This window comes from Mustela lutreola, chromosome 14 (genome assembly GCF_030435805.1).
Source record: "Mustela lutreola isolate mMusLut2 chromosome 14, mMusLut2.pri, whole genome shotgun sequence".
Classification (NCBI taxonomy): domain Eukaryota; kingdom Metazoa; phylum Chordata; class Mammalia; order Carnivora; family Mustelidae; genus Mustela; species Mustela lutreola.
Genome location: NC_081303.1, coordinates 74,311,748 through 74,322,638, shown reverse-complemented (window position 1 = coordinate 74,322,638; position 10,891 = coordinate 74,311,748). Strand labels below are relative to the sequence as shown.

The window sequence follows — 10,891 nt, the reverse complement described above, 5'->3', positions numbered from 1 at the left end:
TGATGTAAGAATACTATTACTCATCTTGATGAGCACTGAGAAATTTACAGAACACTGAATCATGATATCGTACATGTGAAACTAATAAAACACATTAATAAACTCCAAAAAAGGAAACTATGTAATGTATCCCTTTAGCAAAGGATGAATAAAATTATCATCTTAATTCAGATCATTTTTTCTTCAATTCCAAATCCATTCATGATCAGAACTCTTAGTAACCCAGAAGGAGAAGACAACGTCCCACGGGCTGACAAAGAGGACCTACAAGAATTCTCCGGGCCGCATCAGACTCAGAAGTGAAGGGCTACAGCTTCCCCGTCAGATGGGCAAGACCTTCAATTCCCCACACTTCCTAGTCAGCACCCCGAGAGGAGGAAATCAAAATGTTACATATAAGATTTGGAAAGGGATAAATACGATCATCATTATTTGGGGACATGATGTTGTAGAAACCCGAGAGCCCCCAGATAAATTATTTAAATTACTAAGTGAGCCCAGACAGTGTTGCTGGATAGGTCAGGATACACATCAGCTGCCTGTCTCCATAACAGAAAATAAAGATTTTAAGGATTTCGTTTACAGTAGCAACAAAAATAGAAAATAACTAAGACATGTATATGATGTTTATAAATAAAACTGTGAAGTGTTATTGGAGAAAACTTAAATGCCTCCGTCAACGGTAGGAATAAACTAGAGAAGTTACTACGGAAAAGGTGTCAATTCCCCCAAGCCATCCGCACCAACGCGACGCCACCCCAATGGAAACACCCAGAGATTTTACAGTCTTCCCTGCAGCTTGACAAATTCGAAGTAATCTATGTGGCCATAAAAAAGATCAGAATCGACCAAACCTCCTCTAACCTCTTACACTAACTTGAAAAGTGTCTCACCTAAAGGAACGCAACAGCTGCACAAAAGAATCCAATCTGGTCTTCCTTAGACCCCACTGTTAGCTTTCTGTCACAGTAGCTTTACCTTCCCAGTAGTCACCCACTTCGGGCCACCACCGGAAAGTAAATTACAGACAGCCCTTTTTTTAAGAAGTTCTCTTAGAGTAAACTCTTTTGGGTAAGATCATCAACTTATTTATCTGACAGATCACGAGCAGGCAGAGGGGGGAGCCGGCTCCCCGCCGAGCAGGAGCCCGACGCGCGGCTCGCTCCCAGGACCCCGAGACCACGACCCGAGCGGCAGGCAGCGGCTGTGGCCCACGGAGCCCCGGGCGCCCCCCGGCCCAGTCCCCCTCGGATCTCTGCGGGAACACGACACTGTCCTGCACACCCGGGGCATCATTACCCGACAAGTCCCCCACCGGGCCGGGCCGCCCGCGAGGCTCCGCGGGGGACACTCCGGCGAGCCCACGCCCGGCCGAGGCCGCCCCTCAGCGCCCCGCACGTCCGCTCGGCGACCCCGGCGCCCGTCCCCGCGAAGGGTCACCCGCCCAGCGCCGCGCACGCGCTCACTCGGGCGTCCCGGAAGCATCGCGGTGGCCCGTCACCGCGCCCAGGCGGGCCCCAGCGGACGCCCGCGCGCGACGCCCCGTTCCCTCGGCCCGGACCCGCGGCCGCTCCGGCCACCCGCACGTCCCGCGTCCGCCACGGCTGTCACGCGCGTTTCCCGCCCGCCGCAGAGCCGGACCGCCCGGTGGGGCCGAGAAGGTGCGGCCACGTGGGGCGCACGAGGACACGGCGCGAAGCGGCTCCCCCGACGGCGGCCTCTCGGCTCACGCAGGGGCGCGGCGCGACCGCCAGGCCCTGCGGGCACCGAACGCGGGCGGCGGGTCCGCAGCCCAGGCACGTCCCACGGCCGCGCGCCGACGGCACAGACTCCGACGGGCTGGAACCCGACGGCAGGGAGCGCTCGGCCTCGGGGGCCCTCGCTCCGGCCGGCAGAGCCTGGGGAGACCCGCCGAGACCCCCGCACCGGCCGCGCCTCGACCGCGGGCGGGCGCCGTTCACCGCAGCCTTCTCAGGCCGCTCCGTCCCCGCGCGTCCACCCCGGCCGCTCCGTCCCCGCGCGCGCAGCGAGCGCCCGAGGCCGCGGGGTCCCCGCACACCGAGCCCGCGGAACCGGCCGCGAGCGCGCGCAGCGGCGCGGACGTTCCTCCGACGACGGGGAGCAGACACCGGCGTGAGGAGACGGGCGGCCGGGCGCGTCCGCTCGGCCGTGACGGGCGCGGGGAACCCCGGTCCCCGGGCCGGCGTTGTGTCTCCGGAAGCGCCCGGCCGGCAGCAGCGGCCCTCACGGGAGCCCGCGGCCGCGTCGGGGAACCGCCTCCCCACAGCCGCCCGCCGCCCCGCGTACCCCGCGCCGCCCCCGCGTGCCCCGCCCCCGCGTGCCCCGCCCCGCGCCCCGCGTGCCCCGCCCCGCCCCCGCGTGCCCCGCCCCGCCCCCGCGTGCCCCGCCCCTTCCGGCCCCTCGGAGCCCTCCCCAGAACAGCCGTCCACGCAGGCCGCCCGGGGTACGGGCGGGGCCTCCGACGCCCGACCAATCGCTTCTCTGATGGGAAAGGCGATGCCGGCGCTCCAATAGAGTGCGGGGGGCAAGGCCCCGCCCACGTGGCTACGATCCAATCGGCGGCGAGCGGCGAGTGGGCCGGCCGCGGCTGCGCGAGCCGGCGGAGGCAGGCGGCATGGCGGGCGGGGCTCGGGAGGTGCTCACGCTGCAGCTGGGCCACTTCGCGGGGTTCGTGGGCGCGCACTGGTGGAACCAGCAGGTGAGGCCTCCGGGCGGCCGTCCCCGCGGGCCCGCGGCTGCCGGCCGACCCTGCGGCCCCACGGCCCCACGCTGAGGCCGGGCCTTCCTGTGCCCCCGCAGGATGCCGCGCTGTGCGCCCCGAGCGAGGCCGCCGCGCCGCCGGCCGAGCTGTGTCCCGACGTCCTGTACCGGGCGGGCCGGACGCCGCACGGCCGGGAGACCTACACGCCGCGGCTCATCCTCATGGATCTGAAGGGTGAGGCGGAGGCCGCGGTCGGCCTGCGCCCGGGCGTGCGGGGCGTGCGGGGCTGCAGCAGCGAGGAGCCGGCGGGGCCGCCGCTGGCCTCGGTCCGCTCTTGTCCGCGGACCCGGGCCGGCCCAGCCTCATTCGGTTCAGGGACCGGCCGCTCCGGCCCGGGGACGGCGGGTGGTGGGTCGGGGCGCTGCAGGGGTGGAGCCCACAGCCTTCGAGACCGGGGTTTCCCCGAGGCCTAGGTGTTCGGGGCGGCTTGGAGGGCCGAGGCTGGTGGAGGGCGCAGCGAGGTGGGCAGCAGGTGTCGGGAGCCCCCGGGAGGATGCGCTGAAGGCGAGGAGGGCGAGGCTTTCGCCTAACCTCGCCTGCCGTTCCCGCAGGTAGTCTGAGCTCCCTGAAGCAGGAAGGTGGCCTCTACGGGGACGCGCAGCTGGATGCGGCGATCGCCTGGTACCGTGGTCCTCAGGGCGGGAAGCCCGAGAACCAGGGAAGCCGCCCGCCCCAACCTGCCTCCGTTTTCTTCCAGGCAGGGAAAGCTCACCACACACAAGGAGGAGCTCTGTCCCAAGAACCCGTATCTCCAGGATCTCCGGAGTGCCGAGGTGAGGGCCTCTGCTCCAGAGCTTGCCGAGCGCCAGAGCTTGATCCCCCCCACTGGGGCACAGAGCAAAAGGAAAAGGAGTTTGATCATCTTAAGTACCTTCAAAAGGCATTTTAGGAAAAAGCACTTTTTCCCCTAAAGAAGTGTGACTACAGGGACAAACGGAGGCTGTAGGGTGTAGCCAGCAAAATCAGGGAGAACAAATGAACTCTTTTGCCTCTGGACTGGCTGGAACTCAATACAGACGTTTCTCTTTTGTCCCAGGGAGTGCTGAGTAGTGACGGTATCTGGAGGGTCAGATCCATTCCCAATGGCAAAGGTGAGACTTCCACCAGGCACCTCGGGATGGGGACCCAGCAGAACCTGCGCATGAAGAAATGTCCCTGTCCTCTGCTCTTCCTTCAGGCCCCCCGCCGCTCGCCACGGCTACAGCACCCAAACCACTTATCCCCACAGAGAGCAGCGTCCGAGTCTGGTCTGATTTCCTCCGCGTCCACCTCCACCCCCGGAGCATCTGTATGATTCACAAGTACAACCACGATGGGTACGGGGGCTGCGGAGTTTGTTCAGCAAGGAACTGGGTCCCCACCGATGTTAAATGAGGCTCTAGTGGCCATCTTCCCTGCCCTCCCTGAACACAGGCTCTTGGGGGATGGGGTGATGGGCAGGGATCCTGCAAGTCAGGACTGCGTTCGTGCACGGCAGGGAAGCAGGTCGCCTGGAGGCTTTTGGCCAAGGCGAGAGCATCCTGAAGGAGCCCAGGTACCTGGAGGAGCTGGAGGACAGGCTGCATTTCTATGTGGAGGAGTGTGACTTCCTGCAGGTAGCCGGGGGGCAGGGGTAGGGCGGCAGGGGCAGCAGCCTCCTGCAGGTAGCCAGGGGGCAGGGGTAGGGCGGCAGGGGCAGCAGCCTCTTCTCGTCCTGTCGGTCATCATTTGTCTCCTTCCAGGGTTTCCAGATCCTGTGTGACCTGCACAATGGCTTCTCTGGGGTAGGCGCCAAGGCCACAGAGTTGCTACAGGACGAGTATTCAGGGCGGGGAATAATAACCTGGGGCCTGCTCCCCGGCCCCTACAGTCTCCGGGTGAGCAGAGCATGGGGAAAAGGCAGTCCCAGGGGCTGAGAGGAAGAAAGCAGGGGATGACGGCCCAGGGAGAAAGCTGCTCAAAACCAATCGCCTTTTTCCCCCAGGAGCCCCAGAAAAACGTCTTTCGTCTGTTGAACACAGCTTTCGGCCTGGTGCACATGTCCGCTCACAGCTCTCTGGTCTGCCCCTTGTCCTTGGGCAGGAGCCTGGGGCTGCGACCTGAGCCTCCGGTCACCTTCCCTCACCTACAGTATGACGTAAGGCTCGAGCTTGTGTTCAGACGGCAGGTAGAGACCGTGCCCCCCCACCCCTCGACCTGCCATCGCACCTGTTACCCGTCCTCTTCTCGAAGCCTCGGCTTGAACTCCGCCACGATACAGCACACTGTCCTCTGCTAGTCCAGCCTTGGCCCAAGCTAAGCCCTGCTTTGTCCCAAAGCATCTGGACCTCTCTAGTAATTGGGACCCTTTCTCCTTCACACTCTGCTCTCCAGACCCGAAAGGCAAAATGCCTGTTGGTGTCTTCTTTACAGGCCACTCTGCCCTTCCACTGCGCAGCCGTGCTGGCTACAACCCTCGACACCGTCACTGTTCCTTACCGCCTGCGTTCCTCGCCAGTTTCCATGGCTCACCTGGCCGATCTGCTGAACTTCTCTGGGAAGAAGGTGCAGAGCTGTGTGAAGGGTCGGGTCAGCGCGGAGAAAAAGCGGTTACTTGAGCTCTCCCTTGCCTTTAGGTGGTGACGGCAGCAGCAACCATCCCCTTCCCCTTGGTCCCAGGCCAGTCCCTTCCTGATGCCCTGGTGCAGCTCGGAGGACCCGCGGCGTGGACCCCACTCTCTGCCTGCGGGGGTCCTTGTGGGACGCGCTGCTTTGCCCTGTCAGTGGTACTGCGGGGTCTAGACGGAGCGCGCCACACCAGGTGAGGGCCGGTGGTTCTTAGGAGCCCCGTCAGACTTCGGACCCCCATCCTTCTCTGCCTGAGAACCTCTGGACATCCTGGGAGCCTAGACTTTTCCTCCCTGTGCCCCACGTAAAAATAAAAAGAGAACGAGCCGCTCAGCCCCCTTCATCAGCTAACAGCCTGAGAACCTACGAATTCCCAGTCCGCTTCCACATTGCCACAGACTAAATAAAGGCGGTTCTGGCTCTGTTCTGGCAGCCGGCTTGCCCCGGGGACAGCTCTGCCTTCCCCGCTCCACGCGTGCACCACTGGGGAGGACGTCTTGGCCCAGTATTTGCAGCAGCAGGAGCCCAGAGTCAGGAGGTGAGTGGGAGGCTGGCTCCCCCACCCCCTCCCCAGACTCCCTCTACCTCTCCCTCAACTGCTGCTCTCCCAACAGCTCTGCCCATCTGCTGCTGGCGCCCTGCAACGTGGTCCCCCCGTACCCCCGCCTGTTCTCCCCAAGCCTCAGCCAACACGGGCTGGTTCTGGATGGCTCGCCGCCTGGGGCAGGTAGGTGGCTGGTGAAGGTTCAGGAGAGGTTTCCCCACATGCCTGCCCCAAGCAAGGCCCTGAAGTCCACAGGTCAACATCCTTTTATTCACTCAGTGGCTCCTAAGGCAAGTGGCCATCCTCTGGAGCACTGGTCTGCCAAGGGGACAGCACATAGAAGTCACGGGGTTCACAGTCCTGCCAGGTCTGCTGCAGGCCCAGACGTCCCCGTCTGTGCAGCAGTGCCCAGGGCAGGAACACCACTGGCAGGCTCCCCTTCCTCTCCGTCCGCAGCCGTGGAGAGCATCCCAGTTCTCGGGGCCCTCTGCTCCTCTTCTACCCTGAGCCAGACCCTGGGAGACTTGGCTAGAGACCTCAGCACACTGGACGTGCGGCGCTGGGCCAGCTTCCTGGATGCCGGAGTGGAGCAGGCGGACGTGGAGGAGGCGCTGGAGGAGCTGGGCAGTCTGGCCCAGTGCTACCGGGGAGAGGACAGCCTCACGGACTAAGATTCTCCCAGCACAGGAGGCTGCTGGGTCACAATAAACACTGGGTGCACGGGCTCGGCCATGGCCTGGCCGCACCAGCAAGGGCGAGCGCTGCATTTAGAAACACTGCGATCAGGTCTCAACAGTATGTACGCGCCGTGGGGATGGGGGTGCTGAAAAGGAGCCAAGCCCCTGTTTCCCCAGGGCCAAGGCCCCGTAGCTTCCAAAGATCCTGAACAAGGCCTCCGTGGGCATAGCCGTCCAGCCCTGTCTGCCTCCATCTTGTCCTCAGCCCCTGCTCCTCCAGCTCTGTATCCTGAGCTCAAGGGCGGCAGCCCGGCACAGTACAAGCGCCCCCCACTTGGGGCACCAGTGCGGGTGGGGGGGATGTGACCCCCACGTGCGCCCACAGTCACCCGTCCAGCTCCTCCTCGGACAGAAGGTCCCCGCGGTCAGAGAGCTGGTCAGCGTTGCTCGTGCTGGTGGCATCGTCGTCGTCCTCGGAGCTGGCCTCACAGGCCGTGTGGAAGAGCTGCACGAGTTCCCGGAAGCGGTGGGACACCTAGGGCGAGACGGGGGCGCTCCGCTCCGTGAACGGTCTCACGTGCCCCGCACGGGAACGGGGGGAGGGCTGCGTTCTCACAGATGAGGGCACCCGAGACGCTTCACGTCTGGCCCTAAACCCCAGCGCTCCGACAAACATCTGGAATGGAGTCTCTGGGTCGCTACCTCAGAGTCCAAAGCCCACGCGCTCCTAGAACCGCTGCCACCCGCCCACGTGAGTCCAGACCCTCATCGGGGCCCCCGGGGCTGGCCCCTCGGCCACCCCGTGCTCTCCCTGCCCGGGCCCATCCTCACTCCCGCTGGGGCTCAGGTCTCCGGCCCGGCCGGAGCCGCCTACCTCGGTGGGGGTCTTGTTTCCCAGCCGCTGGGAGATGCCGCGGAACGTCTGCGGCTGCGCCCCTTGCTGCTGACACATGGTGAGGATCACGCGGTCGGCCTCCCTGGAAGCCACGTGCCGCGGTTAGTCCCGGGGGAGGCGCGCGCATGTGCTCCATAGTCTGTGGCACGCCCTCCGCGGCCACCTACCTCGTCCACAGGACCACCTTCTCCCCGGTGGAGCTGACCTTGCTGTTATTGGCACACACTGTGGCTTCTGTGGCCTTCAGGTGCAGCTCCCCCATGGGACCCTTGCCTGGGGTTCCGCTGTCTTTAGCCAGAGCTCCCCGAGGGGCCGTGGATGAAGACGCTGAGGGGTCCGTTCCCAATGAAGAGTCGCACACGGGGGACGTCTTGTCTGCGGTCCTCACCGCGGCTGTGTCCGCCAGCAGCCAGCTCTCTGGGGCGTCTGACCTCTCTGACATCTGTCTTCTCCCCATGTCTCTGGTCCTTGAGGAAACAGGACTCAGGAAGGAAGCAGGGGTCTCAACGGTTCCAGGCCATTTCTCCATTTCCGAAGCCGCCCAGGCTGGCACAGAAGCCTCTGGCTCACCCACTGCCTCCTGGTCCTCCCCCTGGGTTGGAAGCCTGGACGACGCCCGAGGGCAGGAGAGGACCTCGGGTGAGGCCTGGCTCCTCCCGGCGCACACGGCTCTGGTACTGGAGGAAAGCTGGGTCGTCTCTGGCGCATAGGGCCGGGGCCCCCCCAGGACGAGCCGATCTGTAAGACTCGCTTCCTGAGGGGACAGCGAAGTGCTCCCCACTGCCAGTCCTGCTAGGAGAGGAGCAGAGCTCTGAGGGGATGCACAGGGTCAACATGCACCTAAGACCCCAAGTTACCGCAGGGCCATGCAGGGGGGTGGGGGGCCTGCTGAGACAGCCCTTGGGGGCACGGGTCGCGTCAAGAGGGCAGGGGAAGGGCATGCCCGTGACAGACAGCAGCACCCCCAATTCTGCCAGAGGATAGGCCACAGCAAGTCAAGGCTGGACGGAATTGTATCACTTGTCAGTAAACAAAGGGACAGTCCACCAGCCAAAGACTCATCTTTCTGGGCTCAAAGATGTTCTAGCTTGAGGCACGTTCGACTGAAGCGGGCATGGGGACAGAGGCAGGGCCGGCGGGCAGAGCACTCACCGGGAACAGGTGTTCCTCCGCCTCCAGCACTCCTGCCGGGCTGGTCCTGGTTCGCCTCCGGGCCTTCGCACTCCTCGCGGGCCGCCTCCTCCTGCAGGTCTTTGCTGGCCTCCCGGTGGGGACTGCTTCCTGCCAACTCCTGGGGCTCCTTGCTCTTGTAGGACTTGCTGTCACAGACCTGCAGGGACGGCCTTCTTGGTCAAGGGTGCCCCCATGGCCTTCATCTGGGGCGGGCGGGGGATGCTGACCACGGGAAGCCAGCCTGCCACGATCCTTGGCAGGTCAACCGACAATCTTAAATGTCTGCTCCTCCCACTCGAACTGAGCACTCTATCTTTGCTGCCAAGCAACCCAACCCTTTCAGGGTCTTTCATAAAAAAAAAAAAGAAAAAATCTGAGAAACAGTTAAAATGGTTCATTTTGTTTCAATTTCAAAAAGCAAAATCCACTACACAATTGTAAAGGGTTCTATCTGGTGCTCGCACGCTCGCCCCATGTAACGGGGGCTGCAGACAGCCCCGCGCAGTGAGGCCTCAGGGCCAGCCCCTCCCACCACGGCCCCCCGCCCCGCACGCCGGGGAGGACCCGCTCACCGCTGCCGCCGCGCTCACCCTGCCACCACAGTGGCCGCAGCTTCTCCTCTTGCTCTTCTTCAGCCTGGACTCGGGGCCTCCATCATGGCAGGAGCAGGCACAGTCCTTGGCAGTGTCCGGCCACTCAGCCTCCTAAAAGACACCGGGCTTGTTTGGCAGCCGGTTAGCGCGGGCAGAGTCCAGAGAGGACACGGCCACTGCAGCAAGGCCGCCCTGACCGCACCCTCTCTCCTTCATGGCACAGCAGCTCTTCCCGTGGCCTGGGGACACTCAGCCACGGCCCTCACCAACACAGAGGACTGACCTAGCCCAGCTGCCCAGATGATTTGATGGTATTTTGAAGTCTGACAACCCTGGGATGACCAACCACCTTGGCTCCTGCGTCCCCGTGCCTGGGGTTCTGCCCCCTCCACCAGCCCCCTCAGGGCCACCCTCTGTTCAGGGACCCCAGACGCTGATACTGTCATGACCCCCACGGACGACGAAGAGGCGGACCCAAGCATTCACTAAGTCGCCGAAGGTTATCGAGCTGCTGAGAAGCAGTTTTGCCCAACGAAGAGGAAAGGCGCGGAGACGGTCCCGCCGGGCGAGCAGCAGAGGGTGCTGAGGCCAGCAGACCCCGGGTCGCCTGGGCCTGCACCCCAGCACAGACACCGAAGAGACACGAGGGCCCAGCGCCAGCCTCCCGCTGCACGGCGCCCCCACCCCGGGGCAAATGCAAACGAGAGCCATCTGCTCATGGCCCTGCCGTGGCACGTCCCCGGTGCCAGAACACAACGCACGCGTCCCACAGCTGAGTGTTCACGGCTACCAAACTGCTTGAGCGGGGACGCCTGCTTCTCTCTCCGCACACAGAGAGGAAAGAAGCAGTCACGACCCAAGGGCAGAGGCGCGGCACCAAGCTAGGGAGCTCCCGGGAAGCTGCCTCCCACGGGGGCGGCCGTGCGGGGCTCTCCCACGAATGCAGCCTGCCCGCTCCACCGCCCCGCATGGCCTCGGGCCCAGAGGCCGCGCGCCACGGCCGCCCCAGAAATGCTCCAGAAACTCAAGGCCTGGCTCGAGACAAGCAGGTGACGCCCGACAACCTGGGGTACCTTGTCATGACTCTGGACCCCAGTCTCCTTTCTCCTTTTGCTCTTGGAGGCTGCGGGCGTCTTGGGGGGCTCCTCCTCATCCTCCACGTCAGGCAGCGCCACTTCTTCGAAGCCATCAAACTGCGTGGAGCAGGGGCCCCTCAGCGCAGTCCTGGGCAGGCGCCCCCTGGTGCGTGCCCCCCCCCCTGCTGCAGCCTCGAGGCCGGTACCTCATACTCCTTCTCCTCCGTCCAGCTGATCTCCTCGAAGTCCCCCATGCGGCTGGCCGCTGGGCGCAGGTGATCAAAGAAGACGGAGAACTCCTCCTGCAGGTGGTCGTGGCCCTTGAGAAGCTGCCACATCTGTGTCTTGAGCTGCGGGGAGCGGGCAGGGGAAGGATGACGCGTCCGGAGCCTCACCAGCTCCGTCCCAAACCGAACCCACTCGCTCCCAACTACACTCCCAGTCCATGGGGGACACGAAGCCTCTCTCAGAGCACGAAGACGTCTCCAGCGTCCTGTCCCTGCTCCTGTGTCCACACTGGAGGGGGATTAGGAACACGTTTCATTCCTGATGGCCACACTCCGCA

General features: G+C 63.7%; 2 protein-coding genes across 21 annotated transcripts in view; one reads left to right on the top strand and one right to left on the bottom strand.

Annotated features, from left to right (window-relative positions):
• Window positions 1–2,582: 2,582 nt before the first annotated feature.
• Window positions 2,583–6,694, top strand: MSTO1 (misato mitochondrial distribution and morphology regulator 1). Of its 4 annotated transcripts, none has more exons than XM_059146181.1 (14): window positions 2,583–2,719; window positions 2,821–2,956; window positions 3,334–3,403; window positions 3,480–3,555; window positions 3,819–3,837; window positions 4,011–4,098; window positions 4,260–4,377; window positions 4,504–4,638; window positions 4,746–4,898; window positions 5,174–5,305; window positions 5,377–5,561; window positions 5,802–5,906; window positions 5,983–6,095; window positions 6,369–6,694. In XM_059146181.1, the coding sequence occupies exons 1-14, from the start codon at window positions 2,636–2,638 to the stop codon at window positions 6,581–6,583; spliced, it is 1,629 nt and encodes a 542-aa protein (XP_059002164.1). In that variant the 5' UTR covers window positions 2,583–2,635; the 3' UTR covers window positions 6,584–6,694. The 4 variants fall into 4 exon arrangements, with proteins under 4 accessions (XP_059002164.1, XP_059002162.1, XP_059002161.1 ...); XM_059146179.1 differs by having other exon boundaries at window positions 3,819–3,873; XM_059146178.1 differs by having other exon boundaries at window positions 3,819–3,873; window positions 3,960–4,098.
• The window catches only part of GON4L (gon-4 like), a 61,206-nt gene continuing 56,477 nt past the window's right edge, over window positions 6,163–10,891 (bottom strand). For 13 of the 17 annotated variants that reach the window (XM_059146158.1, XM_059146165.1, XM_059146164.1 and 10 more), the window contains 7 exons: window positions 10,533–10,676; window positions 10,324–10,443; window positions 9,230–9,361; window positions 8,637–8,814; window positions 7,652–8,276; window positions 7,464–7,566; window positions 6,163–7,124 (listed from right to left, as the gene is read on the bottom strand). In XM_059146158.1, coding sequence (XP_059002141.1) covers window positions 6,975–7,124; window positions 7,464–7,566; window positions 7,652–8,276; window positions 8,637–8,814; window positions 9,230–9,361; window positions 10,324–10,443; window positions 10,533–10,676 — 1,452 coding nt within the window. In that variant the 3' untranslated portion in view covers window positions 6,163–6,974. Of the gene's footprint in view, window positions 7,125–7,463; window positions 7,567–7,651; window positions 8,277–8,636; window positions 8,815–9,229; window positions 9,362–10,323; window positions 10,444–10,532; window positions 10,677–10,891 lie in introns of those variants that run through there. The other 4 variants (XM_059146163.1, XM_059146166.1, XM_059146167.1 and 1 more) reach the window with 4 other exon arrangements.

What these genes read in the sequence shown, in the direction of transcription:
- MSTO1 (XM_059146178.1), top strand. Translation starts at nt 2,636, where the DNA reads ATGGCGGGCGGGGCTCGGGAGGTGCTCACGCTGCAGCTGGGCCACTTC. An exon ending in GACGGAGCGCGCCACACCAG is followed by an intron (nt 5,562 to 5,801) that starts GTGAGGGCCGGT and finishes CTGTTCTGGCAG; the next exon opens with CCGGCTTGCCCCGGGGACAG. An exon ending in TGGCTCGCCGCCTGGGGCAG is followed by an intron (nt 6,096 to 6,368) that starts GTAGGTGGCTGG and finishes CTCCGTCCGCAG; the next exon opens with CCGTGGAGAGCATCCCAGTT.